The sequence below is a fragment of the Cetorhinus maximus genome, chromosome 2 (genome assembly GCF_964194155.1).
Source record: "Cetorhinus maximus chromosome 2, sCetMax3.hap1.1, whole genome shotgun sequence".
Taxonomy (NCBI): domain Eukaryota; kingdom Metazoa; phylum Chordata; class Chondrichthyes; order Lamniformes; family Cetorhinidae; genus Cetorhinus; species Cetorhinus maximus.
The window spans coordinates 13,790,257-13,809,655 of record NC_135880.1 but is presented as its reverse complement, the minus strand read 5'-3'; the positions used below and the strand labels follow the sequence as shown (position 1 = coordinate 13,809,655).

Here is a 19,399-nt window from a genome sequence, read left to right as displayed (position 1 = left end):
TGATCCATTGGTTGTGGGATCGCTTAGCTCTGTCTAACACTTGCTGCTCATGCTGTTTGGCATGCAAGTAGTCCTGTGTTATCGCTTCACCAGGTTGACACCTCATTTTTAGGTATGCTTGGTGCTGCTCCTGGCATGCCCCCTACATTCTTCATTGAACCAGGGTTGATCCCCTGGCTTAGTGGTAATGGTAGAGTGGGGGATATGCCAGGCCATGAGGTTACAGATTGTGTTTGAGTGCAATTCTGCTGCTGCTGATGGCCCACCGTGCCTCATGGTTGCCCAGTCTTGAGTTGCTAGATCTGTTCGAAATCTATCCCATTTAGCATGGTGGTAGTGCCACACAACACGGTGGAGGGTATCCTCAATGTGAAGGCGGGACTTCGTCTCCACAACGGCAGTGTGGTGGTCACTCGTACTGATAGTGTCATGGACAGATGCATCTGCGACAGGCAGGTTGGTGACGATGAGGTCAAGTATGTTTTTCCCTCTTGTTGGTTCCCTCACCACCTGCCACAGACCCAGTCTAGCAGCTATGTCCTTTAGGGCTCAGCCAGCTCAGTCAGTAGTGGTGCTACTGAGCCACTCTTGGTGATGGACATTGAAGTCCCCCACCCAGAGTATATTCTGCACCCTTGCCACCCTCAGTACTTCCTCCAAGTGGTGTTCAACATGGAGGAGCACTGATTCATCAGCTGAGGGAGGGCGGTACGTGGTAATCAGCAGGAGGTTTCCTTGCCCATGTTTGACTTCAGTTACAAGGAGATAACACATCTTTGTCATATTTGCATGTAGTTTGTGCTGCACACCCCTAAGTTTATATTGTACTTCCTGACACAATAGGCGAGCACTGAATGCCTAAGTAACTGGGCTGCAGAGTATGCACATTGCTTCCTTGTCAGACACCTCTTCATGCCAAGAATTCAACAGTGGCCTTGAGTAAAGTTGAAGCCAAAGGTTACAGAACATTGTCAACACTGATGCTGCCAAGCTGTGTTTGAGAAATGGGTGAGTTACAACTGATCCTTCAACAAAGTGACAATTTATCCAGTTACGTAGGATTTCTCTTGCGCAGGAACTTGTCTGTTTGCAGATTTTGCCATCTTCTCAGTTCAGGCATCCTTCTCCTGCTTAGAGCATTACTGTCGCAAGGCAGCCGTGCTCAGGACCAGTTGACAATGCAGACATCTGCTGGGCAAATCAAGTGATTGGAGCTAATGGCATTATGGCTCCTTTCAGATTATAGTATAAGGGTAGTGTGGGTGATCAGACCAAGAACAGTGCAGTATCCAGAGAGATCTTTAATACAAGTCTCAAAGGCTGCATGCCCCTTTCAGGTTTTTCAGGCAAATCTTACTGGGTGCTGGATACCTGACTGATCAGATTTATCTATCAGTTAGTTGATTTGCTGGTGCATGATTTCTACTACTGTCAAATTATGCAGTAATGCACAAAGCAGGATCAGAGGAAATAAAAGCAAAAATTGTTCACTCTCTGTAAAATATCATCCCAGTCACACTTTGCTGGCATAAAAATAGAGAAAAATAACGCTTGTTTCTGGACTGGTTTCGATCGACTGATGAGGTTGGAGAGAAATTTTCCTGCTTATGTTTTCTCTTTTTGCCTTTCCCAGGAGATTGAATGGCTGCGGGGCACTGTATGGGTTGAGGGTTTAGTCGTGCTGCTCTGACCATCGTGGTGTGGGACAGGTTTAATGGACCCAGTTGGTCTTTTCACGCCTGTTAATTTCATATGTTTGTCATCTAAATTTTTTCAATGTGCAAAAGGTTACAGTTGACACACCAAGTGCCTTGCCTGGTGCTTCCTACAAGGTAATTTGGTGGTGTACGTGCACACATTTATATTATTGTGTCAGGTTTCCCAGGAGTGTCAGTATTCAGAGCTGGAGAGGAGTGGGAAATCTGTTCTTAATCAGCAAGAGGTTTCATTAATCAGCAACTATAACTGAACTATTCTTATTAAAAGAGCTTCATGTGGACAAAGTGGCATGACAAAGGATTGCAGCTATTCATGAGTCACCATTATTCAGGTCTGATTGCTAAAGATTACTGACCCTCATGAATGCACAACTTCAAAGGCTTCTGAACGTAAATAGAGGCATAGAAAGAGACAATGATAGGCTAGTCATTGTGATCTGTGTTCGTGGCTTTCACTGAGCTGCACATCAAAGGCTGCCAGGTGGTGAATGGATAGGTTTCATCCCAGTGTATTGGGTGTGGAACATTTGAATTATGATGTGCATTAGGTTACAGTTTAAAGCCAAGTGTTTTGTTGCATTGGGTTTTATTTTACTCATGTTAATAATGTTTATGTTAACAACAGGGATAATTGAACAAATCTGAAATCTGTGCAACGATGAAATTGACTGTAAGACTGTTGAATGTTACATGCAGCAGTGTATTGGCGGCTACACTGCTCACTGCTACTTTTGCAACCCATTAACTGAACCAATGTTGCGATAGATTACAATTTCAGCACATTTAATTGGCATTAATAGTTATTGGACTGGTATTCCAGAAGCCTACCAAATAATCCAGAAAAGTAAGAGGTCATATCTCACAACAGTAGTTTGAGAATTTGAGTTCAGGTTTTTTTTAAATAAAAAGCTGGTATTAGTAGCAGCGAATTATTGTTAAAAATCCAACTGGTTCACTGATGTCCTTCAGGGAAGGAAACCTGCTGCTCCTACCCTGTTTGACGAAATGGTGAGTTCAGTTCCACTCCAATTTGCAAATGTTATGCTTTCCTCAAAAAAAGAGGAAAGGATGAACCTAGCAGCTACAGACCACTCAGCCTAATAATTGGTGGTGGGGAAACTTTTAGAGACAATAATTTGGGACAATATTAATTGCCATTTAGAAAAGTATGGGCTAATAAATTGAAGTCAGCATGAATTTGTTAAAGGCAAGTCTAATTTTGCTAACTTTGAGAACAAAGAACAAAGCAAAGTACAGCACAGGAACAGGCCCCTCGGTCCTCCAAGCCTGCGCCGATCATATTGCCCGTCAACTGAAACATTTTGCACTTCTGGGGTCCGTATTCCTCTATTCCCATCCTATTCATGTATTTGTCAAGCTGCCTCTTAAACCCCACTATCGTACCTGCTTCCACCACCTCCTCTGGCAGCGAATTCCAGACACTCACTACTCTCTGCGTAAAAAACTTGCCCCGCACATCTCCTCTATAGTTTTCTCCTCTCACCATAAATCTATGTCCTCTAGTAATTGACTCTTCCACCCTGGGAAAAAGCTTCTGACTATCTACTCTGTTCTTGAGTTTTTTGATGAAGTAACAAAGTTAATGAGAGAAGTGCGGTTTATATATATATATAGACTTTCAAAAGGCATTTAATAGAGTATCATATTAGACTTGTTAGCAAAATTAAAACCCATGGAATTAAAAGGATAGTGACAGCATGGAAACAAACTTGGCTAAGAGACGAAGCAGAGAGTACTGGTGAACTGTTTTCTCAGACTGTGGGGAAGTATATAGTGGTGTTCCCCATGGATCCCACTGGTATTTTTAATATGAAGATTAGCCCCAGGGCTTAATTTCAGAGTTTACAGATGATATAGAAACATGGAAACTAGGACCAGGAGTAGGCCATTCGGCCCTTCAAGCCTGCTCCGCCATTCATTATGATCATGGCTGAACTCAATAGCCTTCTCCCACTTTCTCCCCATACCCTTTGATCCCTTTCATCCCAAGAATTATATCTAACTCCTTCTTGAAAACTTACAATGTTTTGGTCTCAACTACTTTCTGTGGTAGCGAATTCCACAGGTTCACCACTCTTTGGGTGAAGAAATTTCTCCTCATCTCAGTCCTAAATGGTCTACCCCATATCCTCAGACTGTGGCCCCTGGTTTTGGACTCCCCCACCATCGGGAACATCCTTCCTGCATCTACCCTGTCTAGTCCTGTTAGAATTTTATAGGTTTCTGTGAGATCCTCCCTCATTCTTCTGAACACCAGCGAATATAATCCTAATCGACTCAATCTCTCCTCATATGTCAGTCCTGCCATCCCAGGAATCAGCCAGGTAAACCTTCGTTGCACTCCCTCTATAGCAAGTACATCCTTCCTCAGGTAAGGAGACCAAAACTGCACACAATATTCCAGGTGTGGTCTCACCAAAGCCCTGTACAATTACAGCAAGACATCCCTGTTCCTGTACTCAAATCCTCTGGCTATGAAGGCCAACATACCATTTGCCTTCTTTACCATCTGCTGCACCTGCATGCTTACCTTCAGCGACTGGTGTACAAGGACACCCAGGTCTCGTTGCACATTCCCCTCTCTCAGTTTATAGCTATTCAGATAATAATCTGCCTTCCTGTTTTTGCTACCAAAATGGATAACTTCACAGTTATCCACATTATACTGCAACTGCATTGCATTTGCCCGCTCACTCAGCTTGTCCAAATCACACTGAAGCATCTCTGCAACCTCCTCACAGCTCACCCTCCCACCCAGCTTTGTGTCATCTGCAAATTTGGAGATATTACATTTAATTCTCTCATCTAAATCATTAATATATATTGTGAATAACTGGGGTCCCAGCACCGATCCCTGCGGTACCCCATTAGTCACTGCCTGCCATTCGGAAAAAGACCCGTATATTCCTACTCTTTGTTTCCTGTCTGACAGCCAGTTTTCTATCCATCTCAATACACTACCCCCAATCCCATGCACTTTAATTTTACACGCTAATCTCTTATGTGGGACTTTGTCAAAAGCCTTCTGAAAGTCCAAATAAACCACATCCACTGGCTCCCCCTCATCAACTCTACTAGTTACATCCTCGAAAAATTCCAGTAGATTTATCAAGCATGATTTCCCTTTCATGAATCCATGCTGACTCTGTCCGATTCTGCCACTGTTTTCCAAGTGCTCAGCTATTAAATCTTTTATAATGGACTCGAGAATTTTCCCCACTACCAATATCAGGCTGACTGGTCTATAATTCCCTGTTTTCTCTCTGCCTCCCTTTTTAAATAGTGGGGTTACATTAGCTACCCTCCAATCTGTAGGAACTGTTCCAGAGCCTATAGAATCTCAGAAGATGACCACCAATGCATCCACGATTTCTAGGGCCACTTTCTTAAGTACTCTGGGATGTAGCTCAGAATATGGTAAACAGTGAGGAGGCTAGTAATAGATTTCAGGCTGGCATAGACTGGTGAAATGGGCAGATGCATGGCAGATGAAATCTAACACAGAGAAGTGTGATACATTTTGGTAGGAAGAATGAGGAAAAGCATTATGAGCTAAATGGTACAATTTAAAGATGCAGGAACAGAAAAACATTGGGACGTAGTTATGCAAATCTTTGAAGGTGGCAAAACAAGTTGAGAAGGCTGTTTGAAAAGTTAAGCTTATAGGATCCTTGACTTCCATATGTTTGTGCTCTATTCCTCTTGGAACACCTTTCCTAACAGCACTATGGATGTACCTACACCACATGGACTACAGTGGTTCAAGAAGGCAACTCACCACCACCTTCTCATGGGCAATTAGGGATGGGCAATAAATAGCCAGCGACAGCCACATCTCGTGAATGAATAAAAAAAAGGTTATGCAAAACCTTTGCAATCATTGGGCCTCAGCTGGAGTATTGTGTCCAATTCTGGGAACCATACTTTTAGGAAGCATGTCAAAGCCTTAGAGAGGGTGCAAAGATGACTTACAAGAATGGTACATACCAGATATGAGGGACTTCAGTCATCTGGAGAAGCTGAGGTTGCTTTCCTTAGAGCAGGGAAGATTTGGAGGAAATTCGATAGTGTTCAAAATCATGAGTGGTTTTGATAGAATAAATAAGGAGGAACTGCTTCCAGTGTCAGAAGGGCCAGTAACCAGAGGACACAGATTTAAGGTGATTGACAAAAGAACCAGAGAGAAGAAGAGGAAACTGTTTTAAACACTGAATTGGAATGCACTGCCTGAAAGGGTGATGGAACCAGATTCAATTGTAGGGAATTGGATAAATACTTGAAGGGAGAAAATTCTCCTAAGAGTCATGTTTGGCTCAAAATGCTAACTCTGCTTCTCTCTCCACAGGTGCTACCAGACCTGAGTTTTTCCAGCGCTTTGCTTTTATTTCTTTCTAAGCTCTAACCTTGGTTGAGGCATGTGAATATCATAGTTGCTGCTTATATCCTGTGCCCATTGTTCTAGTTAACTGTATTAACATTTACTGTAGTTAGATCTGGGCCTTTCATTGTGTGAAATAACTTTCCTCTTGTTTTTTTTTCCCTCAGTGAAAATAAGTTTAGTCACTTGAGCCCTTCTTCATAACTTGCTCTCTGAAAGACTGAAATCAGTCTGATCATCCTTCCCTGAACTCATTCTTTTATATTGATGCCCTTTTTGAGACAGGTGCAAAAACAACACAATATACCCCAGAATCAACACTGATTTGTACCGCAGCATGTAACTTAATCTGACTTGTCTGCTGCACTCCAGATCTCCCAATGTCTAATTTTCCTATAATAGTAACATCCTCATCCTGATCAGATGCTCACAGAATATGATCAACGATCAGAGCAGTTCCTTTTTGGCCACTGCCAGAGGAGACACTCTCAGTTTATACACATGTCTGCTTTTATCTTCTCCCCTCCACGTTATCCTAATGGTGGTGGGTTGCCTGGTGTTGGATTACTGAACTGTCAGCTAGGAACTTGAGAGCCTGCATGTCAGTTTAAGACATTGTGGCAGTTAAAAGTAGCTAGATAGAGACTGTCTTGTTCTCATACTATATAAACATGCCTCTTTATTGTTGATCAAGAAGAGTAACATTGATGGCTCCTCTTGAGATTTCCATGGGAAGAATGAGGAATGGAAATGTTATGACGTGGCAGATGATGTGTGCCAGGCAGACCAAATCCACAAGGGAAACTTGGTCGCGCTATTATAACGGTTTTGCAATTTGTATTTATTACAAGAAGATGCATGCACTGAATTCAGAAGTAATAAGTCCATCAAGACCTTTAGAGATCTTAAAAATTAAATTAGAATATTTATTAACAAAATAAAAGTTTTCAAGCACTTACATAAGACTACAATTACTTATTACTATAACTCCTAAAATTCCTAATTAACTTGATTTCCAGTTATACACTCCCTTTAAGACAACAGTCCAAAATAGATTTTAGATTTAAAACAAAACCAGCAAATTAACACACAGTATCCACTTGACAGTGGAATTCCAAATGGCTTTGCCAACTTCAGTTACTTATTATAGCAGACTTATATCCAAATGGCTGAAGGCTTCTTGAAAGCTGTTACACACACTCCTGTTGGATTTTACATGGCCCTCTCCTCACATAGCCTTTCATTCTCCTTTATATATGTTTCTCTCTCTTTAATATGTAAATTCTATTGTTCCATATGTCTTTGAAACTGTGTCTTCCTCATAATGTAAAAACTTTCATGTTGTCAATATTGTCAGTAATCTTTGGGGAAAAATAAACACACTCCTTATCCTTGCTTATATGACTAGTTGTAAACAGACTAACATGCCTTTGAAATTCAAACAATCCCTTCTCTTATTTAAAAATGCAAATTCCCTTCACAATTTATATGCTAAGCCAGCATCCATGTTTACACATTAGCATTTCAAACACCATTCTACGCCTGGCTTCCATTGATGATTTCAAGCTTGCAGTCTGCTTGACTCCAAATGTAATTAAATCACACAGACAAAACCACCTATACTTACACCCATAAACCTACTTTACAATAGACCAGAAAAATATTATGAAAATTATTATACTTTCGTCACAGAAAATATTTTATTCATTCTCTTCAATATTCTTTTCACATTTTGTAAGATGCATGACGTCCATATTTTGACTGCTGTAAAATTCAGCACCATTGCACTATCATCTATTTGAAAGTTCGACATAAGAATTTGTAGCTTTTAACTGAAATGCTATTGCATTTGCTAAAAGCTTGGCAGTGTTAAGGATTTTAAACAGTATTATGACTGAAATAGCATGCGACCTAATTGATCAGTGTAGCGATGGTTCTCAGGCTCATTAAAATTGCATGTAAAGCTTTTTTAGAGGAGAATGCGTCAAAGGATATTTATTATTAATCTTTTGCTGCAATGTTTGAATTACGGGGTTGAAATTTGTGATACAATACCAGCTAATCCACCTGAACAACTTGAAGATATTTCAGCAGACTGGTGCCCAATAGTTTGCCACAATGTTCTGTTGTCTTTTTTAAAAATTATGTTGGAGTGGAACCCACTTTCTAAACTTTCTTCAATAAATAGTCATTTGGTAATACAGAACTTGAGTATTACTGAAAAAAGAGACATGTCAAAGCTTTTTGTCTTGGACTCATCAGGACATTCCTAAGCTTTTCGTGTCCTGATGAGTGCAAGACAAAAAAACTTAGACCTGTCTCTTTTTTCAGCAATTTCTTGGAGCCATAGACGTCTACGGCACAGAAAAAGGCCCTTCAACCCATTGAGTCTGCGCCGGTCAAACAAGTACCCAACTATTCTAATCCCATTTTCCAGCACTAGGCCCATAGCCTTTATGCCATGGCATCGCAAGTGCACATCCAAATACTTCTTAAATGTTATGAGGGTTTCTGCCTCTACCACCCTCTCAGGCAGTGTGTTCTAGATTCCTACCGCCCTCTGTGTGAAAAAATTCTTCCTCACATCCCCTCTAAACCTCCTGCCCCTTACCTTAAATCTATGCCCCCTGGTTATTGATCCCTCCAGCAAGAGGAAAAGTTCCTTCCTGTCTACCTTATCTATGCCCCTCATAATTTTATACACCTCAATCATGTCCCCCCTCATCTCTGCTCCAGGGAAAATAACCCCAGTCTATCCAATCTCTCCTCATAACTAAAACTCTCCAGCCCAGGCAACATCCTGGTAAATCTCCTCTACACTCTCTCAAGTGCAATCTCATCCTTTCTATAATGCAGATTCCAGAACTGCACGCAATACTCTAGCTGTGGCCTAACCAGCGTTTTTTACATTTCTGGCATAATCTCCATGCTCTTATATTCTATGCCTCGGCTAATAAAGGCAAAGTATCCCATATGCCTTCTTAACCACCTTACCTGCCTGTCCCGCTATCTTAAGGGACTGGTGGACATGCACACCAAGGTCCCCCTGATCCTCGGTACTTCCCAGGGTCCTACCATTCATTGTGTATTCCGATCTTTGTTTGTCCTGCCCAAGTGCATCACCTCACACTTATCCGGATTAAATTCCATTTGCCACTGATCAGCCCATCTGACCAGCCCGCCTAGATCCTCCTGTTATCTAAGGCTATTCTCCTCACTATTTATTACCCCTCCAATTTTCATGTCATCCACAAACTTACTGATCAACCCTCCTACGTTCAAGTCTAAATCGTTTATATACACCACAAACAGCAAGGGACCCAACACCGATCCCTATGGAACCCCACTGGACACAGGCATCCAGTCACAAAAACAATCCTCGACCATCACCCTCTGCTTCCTGCCACTCAGCCAATTCTGGATCCAATTTGCCAAATTGCCTTGGATCCCATGGGCTCTTACCTTCGTCATCAGTCTCCCATGCGGGACTTTATCAAAAGCCTTGCTGAAGTCCAAGTAGACTACGTCAAATGCATTGCCCTCATTTACACACCTGGTCACTCTTTGAAAAATTCAGTCAAATTGGTCAGATATGACCTCCCTTTAACAAAACAATGCTGACTGTCCTTGATTAATCCCTGCATCTCCAAGTGTAGATTAATTTTGTCCCTCAGAATTGCTTCCAATAGTTTCCCCACCACTGAGGTTAGACTGACTGGCCTGTAGTTCCCTGTTTTATCCCTTCCTCCCTTCTTGAATAACGGTACCACATTGGCTGTCCTCCAGTCCTCTTGCACCTCTCCTGTGGCCAGAGAGATATTGAAAATTATTGCCAACAACCCTGCTATCCCCTCCCTTGCCTCACTCAACAGCCTGGGATACATTTCATCCATAACTTGCACTTAGAAAGCTTTCTGTTTGAAAATTCAGCTCATTTTGTGACAGTGGCTGCCTTTCGATTAGTTGCCTGAACACTCGACATCCATGTCTTGTGCCTGAAACTGAGCACACAATCATGCCGGCAATTGAAAAAAGCCAGGAGAAGAAACAGGTGGTCTATCGATACTGTCCATCCTGACATAGCTTAAAACTTGCAGAGATCAACATGAAAGGAAGATGGTGGCATAATGGTAATGTCACTGGACTAGTAATCCAGAAGCCAAGTCATGCTCTAGGGACATGGGTTCAAATCCCACCATAGCAGCTGGTGGAATTTAAATTCAATTAATATAATCTAGAATTGAAAGCTAGTCTCAGTAATGGTGATACTGAAACTATCCTCGTGTTTTGTAAAAATTCATCCGGTTCACCAATGTCCTTTAGGGGAGGAAATCTGCCATCCTTATCTGGTCTGGCCTAGATGTGACTCCAGACCCACAAAAATCTGGTTGACTCTGGTTAACTGGCCCCTGAAATACCCTAGCAAACTACTAAGTCCAAGTGCAATTAGGGATGGGCAACAAATGCTGGTCTTGTCAGTGATGCCCACATCCCACGAAAGGATAAAAAAAATCCCAATCTCAGCTCCCCTCCCTTCTCCTCCAACATTGCACAGTCTCCTGAGAGAGGCAAAGAAAATCAGAGGAAGATAATTAGGCCAATTCAGGGAAAAGAAAATATGAAGATAGCACAGATACAATGAGCTGAATGGCTTGTAAAATTTCTATGTTTCTAAGAAAGACAGAAAAAGACTAAACTTGCTTGTACAGCCCATTCCACCCTGGCACGACTTGACCACATCACCCGATCCCTTTCTTCACCTGACACATACACATAACACACACTTTAATAATAAGCCTACGAAGAAGGGCCAGGAAAAGACCTGAGATAAAAACTGAAAGTGCTGGACAAACTCAGCAGGTCTGGCAGCATCTGTAGAGAGAGAAACTGAGTGAATGTTTTGAGTCCAAAATGACTCTTCTTCAGAACACGAAGAAGTCCTGAAGGAAGTTCCAAAGAAGGGTCATATTGGCCTCTCCACAGATGTTGCCAGATTTGCTGAGTTTGTCCAGCACTCTCTGTTTTTAATTTCAGACCTCTGCCATCTGCAGTATTTGGCTTTTGTTCCAGGAAAAGACTGGATGGTCCATCCAGCCTATCCCATCAAATTGCGATTGCTCCATGCCTGGTTCATGCTGGTCTTACTTGAAACAAAAAGGCCAACAGGTGACCTAATAGGGGTGTTCAAAATTTTGAAAAGGATTTGATAGGGTAGACAAGATGTTTACAAAACTGATGTCATGAATATCAGATGGGTACTAATAAATCAAATCGGGAATTCTGAATTGGCCATGGAATCACAAGAAGTTGTTGAAGAGAAAAGCATAAATGTATTCAAGGGGAAGCTAGATAAGTATATGTGGTAAAAAGGAATGGAAGCATATTCTTAAAATGAAATAAGAGTGGGAGGAGACTTGTGTAGAGCATAAACGCTGACATATAGCAATTGAGCTTAGTAACCTGCTTCTGTGCTGTATGTGCTGTGCCTGTATACTACCCTAACACCATGCCTTGTGTTTATGCAGGAGAATCACCCACCACCTCCACCACCACCTCCTTCGAATGCTGTAGTTACCACCTCTGCTTCTAATACTCCAAGACCGACATTGGGACCAACAGACCAGGTGGCACATCCAAGGCCTCAAGTGCGGCCAAATATGTAAGTAACAAAAAAAATGTATATAATGAATTCAATTTATTTATAGGCGAGATGAAGTTGGAAAAGGGTGATTTTGAAATTTAATTTTGTTTCATTCCTGTTTTTCCTCATCACCTATCTATAGGGTTCATTTCCCTGAAGCAGACACCTGACTGAAACTTCCTGCCTGTTGCTGCTATTGAGAGCTTGGCCTTCACATTTCCACCCTGCGGTCTGCTCCCTTATTACCTTCGCCCCTGTTAGTCTGTTTGTAAACAATATATCTCAAAAATTAATTGACTATTTCAATTAAACTTGGTACACAGATAGGGTAGGTATGGCCCAAAGAAGAACTGATTAGCCTTTGGCAACGGTGCAGATCCAGATCCTGGTATTTTTAAAGGATCAGTTAACTTTGGGAGATGGGACGAATTGACTTTCTTCTTCAAGTGTAGTGGGCTGTTTTAGATTTTTGTAGATTGTCTCAGCTGCTGTGGTGAAATTTATCACAGCTGCCGAAATGAGAACCGAGGTTTCAGAGCAGTTTGTTAGATGTGAATTGGCCTGAAGCCTCCTCAGTGAGATGGAAGCTCTTAATAAAAATATTTATTTTCTTAGCTTTGCAGTTACACAGCATCAACCAGGCAAGGAAAAGCCTCAAGGAAGAACTGTATAATTCTAATTATAATAATGTTGGGTTAACATTGTTAATGTTAAGGTATTACGCTCTGCCAAGTGTTCTCTTCACTTGTTTAAAACTCATTTTGGCACTTTTCTTGTTGAATTAGCACGAGTCGCTTGCAAAACATAGAATCTACAGCACAGAAAAATGGGACACCCGGCCCAACTGGACTCTGCTGGCCCTTATGCTCCACACGAGTCTCCTCCCACTCCCTACCTCATTTCACTCTCACTTCACCTAATCTGCATATCTTTGGAATTCTCTTCCCCAGGGGGCTGTTGAACCTCACTCACTGCGCATGTTCAAGACAGAAATAGATAGATTTCTGGATACTAATGACATCAAGGGATATGGGGATAGTGGAGAAAAATGGTGTAGAGGTAAATGATGAGCCATGATCTGCTTGAATGGCGGAGCAGGCTCGGCAGGCTGAATGACCTACTCCTGCCCCTATTTCCTATGTTGTCTCCTGTATCTTACTTCCTCGTGTACTTAACTGAAGACCCCTGAAATGCATCTATACCATTTTCCTCAACTACTTTCTAACCTGGAAAAACTCAGCAGGTCTGGCAGCATCTGTGGAGAGGAACACAGTTAACGTTTCGAGTCCGTATGACCCTTCAACAGAACTAAGTAAAAATAGAAAAGAGGTGAATTATAAGCTGGCTTAAGGGGGAGTGGGAAAGGTAGAGCTGAATAGAGGGCCAGTGATAGGTGGAGATAGCCAAAAGATGTCATAGACAAAAGGACAAAGAGGTGTTGAAGGTGGTGATATTATCTAAGGAATGTGCTAATTAAGGGTAGAAAGCAGGACAAGCAAGGTACAGATAGCCCTAGTGGGGGTGGGGTGAAGGGAAGGGATCGAAATATGCTAAAAGGTAGAGATAAAATAATGGATGGAAATACATTTAAAAATAATGGAAATAGGTGGGAAAAGAAAAATCTATATAAATTATTGGGGGAAAAAAGGGGTGGGGATGGAGGAGAGAGTTCATGATCTAAAATTGTTGAACCCAAAATTCAGTCCGGAAGGCTGTAAAGTTCCTAGTCGGAAGATGAGGTGCTGTTCCTCCAGTTTGCGTTGAGCTTCACTGGAACAATGCAGCAGGCCAAGGACAGACATGAGGGCATGAGAGCAGGGTGGAGTGTTGAAATGGCAAGTGACAGGGAGGTCTGGGTCATGCTTGTGGACAGACCGAAGGTGTTCTGCGAAGCGGTCACCCAGTCTGGGTTTGGTCTCTCCAATGTAGAGGAAACCGCTTTGGGAGCAACGAATGCAGTAGACTAAATTGAGGGAAGTGCAAGTGAAATGCTGCTTCACTTGAAAGGAGTGTTTGGGCCCTTGGATGGTGAGGAGAGGGGAAGTAAAGGGGCAGGTGTTGCACCTTCTGCGGTTGCATGGGAAGGTGCCGTGGGAGGGGGTTGAGGTGTAGGGGGTGATGGAGGAGTGGACCAGGGTGTCCCGGAGGGAACGATCCCTGCGGAATGCCGCCGGGGGGGTGAAGGGAAGATGTGGCATCATGCTGGAGTTGGCGGAAATGGCGGAGGATGAGAGGATGATCCTTTGAATGCGGAGGCTGGTGGGGTGATAAGTGAGGACAAGGGGGACCCTATCATGGTTCTGGGAGGGAGAGGAAGGTGTGAGGGCGGATGTGCAGGAGATGGGCCGGACACGGTTGAGGGCCTGTCAACCACTGTGGGTGGAAAACCTCGGTTAAGGAAGAAGGAAGACATGTCAGAGGAACTGTTTTTGAAAGTGGCATCATCAGAACAGATGCGATGGAGGCGAAGGAACTGAGGGAATGGGATGGAGTCCTTACAGGAAGCGGGGTGTGAGGAGCTGTAGTCGTAACAATCCCCATCCACCACTACTCTCCTCCGTCTGGCTGAACTTGTTCTCACACTGAACAATTTCTCCTTAAACTCCTCTCACTTCCTCCAAATAAAAGGTGTGGCTATGGGTACCCGCATGGGCCCCAGTTATGCCAGTCTTTTTTTGCGGTATGTGGAACATTCCTTGTTCCAGTTCTACTCTGGCCCACTCCCACAACTCTTTCTCCGGTACATTGATGACTGCTTCGGTGCTGCTTCATGCTCTCGTCTGGACCTGGAAAAATTTATTAATTTTGCTTCCAATTTCCACCCCTCCATCATTTTCACATGGTCCATCTCTGACACTTCCCTTCCCTTCCTTGACATCTCTGTCTCAATTTCTGGTGATAGACTGTCCACCGATATTCATTACAAGCCTACCGACTCCCACAGCTACCTCGACTACAGCTCCTCACACCCCGCTTCTGTAAGGACTCCATCCCACTCTCTCAGTTCCTTTGCCTCCATTGCATCTGTTGTGATGATGCCACTTTCCAAAACAGTTCCTCTGACGTGTCTTCCTTCTTCCTTAACCGAGGTTTTCCACCCACGGTGGTTGATAAGGCCCTCAACCGTGTCTGGCCCATCTCCCGCGCATCTGCCCTCACACCTTCCTCTCCCTCCCAGGACCATGATAGGGTCCCCCTTGTCCTCGCTTATCAACCCACCAGCCTCCGCATTCAAAGGATCATCCTCCGCCAACTCCAGCATGATGCCACCACCAAACACATCTTCCCTTCAACCCCCTGGCGGCATTCCGCAGGGATCGTTCCCTCCGGGACATCCTGGTCTACTCCAGCACCCCCTACACCTCAACCCCCTCCCACGGCACCTTCCCATGCAACCGCAGAAGGTGCAAGACCTGCCCCTTTACTTCCCCTCTCATCGTCCAAGGGCCCAAACACTCCTTTCAAGTGAAGCAGCATTTCACTTGCACTTCCCTCAATTTAATCTACTGCATTCGTTGCTCCCAAAGCGGTTTCCTCTACATTGGAGAGACCAAACCCAGACTGGGTGACTACTTTGCAGAACATCTTCGGTCTGTCCACAAGCATGACCCAGACCTCCCTGTCGCTTGCCATTTCAACACTCCACCCTGCTCTCATGCCCTCATGTCTGTCCTTGGCCTGCTGCATTGTTCCAGTGAAGCTCAACGTAAACTGGAGGAACAGCACCTCATCTTCCGACTAGGCACTTTACAGCCTTCCGGACTGAATTTTGGGTTCAACAATTTTAGATCATGAACTCTCTCCTCATCCCCACCCCCTTTCCGATCCCCCTTTTTTTTCCCCCAATAATTTATATAGATTTTTCTTTTCCCACCTATTTCCATTATTTTTAAATGTATTTCCATCCATTGTTTTATCTCTACCTTTTAGCCTATTTCGATCCCTTCCCTTCACCCCACCCCCACTAGGACTATCTGTACCTTGCTTGTTCTGCTTTCTACCCTTAATTAGCACATACCTTAGATAATATCACCACCTTCAACACCTCTTTGTCCTTTTGTCTATGACATCTTTTGGTTATCTCCACCTATCACTGGCCCTCTATCCAGCTCTACCTGTCTGTCTCCCCCCCCCCCCCCCCCCGCCACCCTTAAACCAGCTTATATTTCACCTCTTTTCTATTTTTACTTAGTTCTGTTGAAGAGTCATACGGACTCAAAACATTAGCTGTGTTCCTCTCCGCAGATGCTGCCAGACCTGCTGAGTTTTTCCAGGTATTTTTATTTTTATTTTTGTTTTGGATTTCCAGCATCCGCAGTTTTTTGCTTTTATCTACTTTCTAACCTGTCTGAATAAATAAAATACTCCTGAATTCTCTATTAGATTTCACAGAATCACACAGTGCAGAAGAGGCCCTTCGGCTCATCGAGTCTGCATTGACATGTGAGAAACACCTGACCTACGTACCTAATCCCATTTACCAGCACTTGGCCCATAGCCTTGAATGTTATGACGTGCCAAGTCCTCATCCAGGTACTTTTTAAAGGATGTGAGGCAACCCGCCTCCACCACCCTCCCAGGCAGCGCATTCCAGACCGTCACCACCCTCTGGGTAAAAAAGTTTTCCTCACATCCCCCATAAACCTCCTGCCCCTCACCTTGAACTTATGTCCCCTCGTGACTGACCCTTCAACTAAGGGGAACAGCTGCTGCCTATCCACCCTGCCCATGCCCCTCATAGTCTTGTACACCTTGATCAGGTTGCCCCTCGGATTTATTAGTGACTACCTCATAATTATGACCCTTAGTTTTGGACCCTCTTATAAGTGGAAACATCATTTCTGTATTTGCCCTATCGATCCCTTTGTATTCATTTTGAATACATTTTTCGAATTACATTTTGGTCTCCTCTTTTTCCAGAGATGCCCCAATTATTAATTTCAGCAAATATCTTCACCTCATTGCTTACCTGCTAGTTTCTTAATCATGGCATACTAACATTGCACTCCATGCATTAGAATTGAAGTGTCTCTTTAACACAAAACATAATGCATGCTCATATGTGCTTTAAGTTCTGAGGAAGTTAGATGCATATGAATGAGTTTTGAAAAAGATAAAATGTAAATGAATTTTACATATTTTAGTGTTTAACAATACATTGTTTAGATTCCCCTCATCTTGTATTTGTTTTACATACTTGTAGTATTGCTCTCAATGAGTCAGGATGTGTTTTACAAGAACAGAACTCATATGCCTTCGAAGGCACAATGTATTATTGTGCTGTTTAAAGTGTAGATATTTGTCTCTTTAAGGCCGCAATGCAATTTCTCTTCACTCTTAAAATGAATCCACTAATTATGGAATTCACAGCTGTGCAGTAGCCTTTATCTCCAGCCAGAGCCAACCTGCCTCCTTCAACTGATAAGTTCCTCATACTTTATTTGTAGGTATGTTGCTTTATATCCGTACACTCCCCGCAAAGAGGATGAGCTTGAGTTGCGAAAGGGAGAGATATTTCTTGTGCTTGAGCGTTGTCAAGATGGATGGTTCAAGGGAACATCTATGCACACAGGCAAAATTGGTGTCTTTCCTGGGAATTATATGGCTCCTGTAACCAGGTCAGTAAGTCAATTCTCTGAACCTAATTCAAAGTATGATATTACTTTGCACCACTTTACTCCTGTGTCATGTAGTGGTCATGTTACTGGATTGATAATCCAGAGAACATTCGTTCAAACTGCACTTACTTTGGGAACTTGAATTCAGTTTTATAAATTAAAACCTGGAAATTAAAAGGCTGGCATCAGTAACAAATGACTAGGATGAGACTGCCAGTTTGTCATCTAATTCACTGATGCCCTTTAGAGAAGGAAATCTGCTATCCTAACTCGAACAGGCCTATATTGTGACCCCAGCCCCACACCAGTGTGGTTGACTCACAACGGATTTCTTAATTGGCCTAGTTATTTATGAAAAAAGGATTGCAAAGAATACCAAGACCTCACAGACTGTAGAGGGCACATGACCTCTTCTCGCATTCTAGAATTGCCCACACCCCACAAAGGAATAAAATAAAACTTGTTATCTCATAGCGTGGTGAATTAGAGTGCATACTTCATTTTTATTATAACAATAGGGCTGTTACAACATCAGGCTGTTCTGAAGAAGAGTCATATTGGACTTGAAACGTTAACTCTTACCTGGATTTTCCAATGCTTCTCGCAGCGGAAATTGTCGTGGGTGGGACGGCAAATTTGATGGACCAGCCAAAGATCTGTTGACTTTGAGGGGGAATTTCCAATTACGTAGTGGGCAGGACCGGAACATTCTGGCCTCTGTTTCTCTCTCCACAGATACTGCCATACTGGCTGAGTTTTTCTAGCACTTACTTTTTTATTACTGCTGTTACAGGGCAGTGCTGAGACTATGGAACTTGCTACCATGATAGATTTAGACAAAGAAAGGTGGGAGGAGGCTTAAGCAGAGCATAAATGCCAGCATGGACTGGTTGGACTGAATGGCATGTTTCTGTGCCATTTATCCTGTGGAATCCTATGTGATATATGTCTATTTATATAGCACCTGTAATGTAATCAAATGTCCCAAGGCCCTTATCAACCAAGTGTGATGGAGCAAAACATTACAAGAAGTAAGTTTGGCACTGACTGGAAACATACGCTACATCCAAAATGTTTAACCTATTGCTTGTTAGTCTCTTCACTTTTCATCATGCATTCTCTTCCTTTTCTATACTTTGATTTTATATTATTTATAGCTAATTTTTAAAGCTTATCTCAGAAATATAGCTTTAGTTGTAGCATTGGAATTTCTCTGCAAAATTCTCTGAGAATTTCTCTGAGAAGCTGAGAGATGCAATACTCGGCACTAAAGCGTTACCACTGGCAGGAGGGTGGAATTGCAGTATAAGTTTGTGTAAGGAGTTTCCATTTTCAATGTGGATGTTGGAATTTATGATGAATAAAAGTTGTCAGCCAGAAATGACATTTTATGGTGAGCGCGTAGTTGAGGTTTTCTTAATCTTAGGATGGATTGATAGATACACAGAATTAAGTTTTAAGACTACAGTAACTCATCATTGTTAAAATTTAACCTGAACTGGTAGCGCCCTTATTTAAACACACCACTTTCTTAAAGCAGAAATTTTTAAATTAATAAGCTTTGTCTGCTGAAAATACTAATTTATTTTCTGTCACGGCTTCAAATTATGCCCTTGTGTTTCAAATGAGCTTTGTAAAGTAATTTTCTTTGACCAGATGTTGTTAAATTCATTGTGCATGTTGGGCCTGAAAACCATGATATTAAAGTTCTCATCCTTGTATTCAAATCACCCACTCCCTATCTCTGTAACCTCCTTTAGCCCTACAACTCTCCAAGAATTCTGCATTCCTCCAATTCTAACCTCCTGTGCCCCATCCTCCTTTGTCCCATTATTGATCGCTGTGCCTTCACCTACCTCACCTTTAAGCTCTGGAATTCCCTCCCTAAACCTCTCATCTCTCTTTACTGCTTTAAGACATTCCTTAAAGCCCACCTCCATGACAAAGCTTTCCGGTCATCTGTCCTAATGTCGTCTTCTTACACCTGGTATCTTTTTTTGTCAGAGTATGCTCTTGTGAAGCA

The 19,399-nt window shown here is 42.7% G+C and overlaps 1 protein-coding gene across 3 annotated transcripts in view; it reads left to right on the top strand.

The window, feature by feature from the left end:
- sh3rf1 (SH3 domain containing ring finger 1) overlaps nucleotides 1–19,399 on the top strand; it is a 193,557-nt gene that overhangs the window by 150,611 nt on the left and 23,547 nt on the right. For 2 of the 3 annotated variants that reach the window (XM_078561317.1, XM_078561308.1), the window contains 2 exons: nucleotides 11,643–11,776; nucleotides 17,206–17,376. In XM_078561317.1, the coding sequence (XP_078417443.1) occupies nucleotides 11,643–11,776; nucleotides 17,206–17,376 (305 nt within the window). The remainder of the gene's footprint in view (nucleotides 1–11,642; nucleotides 11,777–17,205; nucleotides 17,377–19,399) is intronic. The other variant, XM_078561326.1, reaches the window with a different exon arrangement.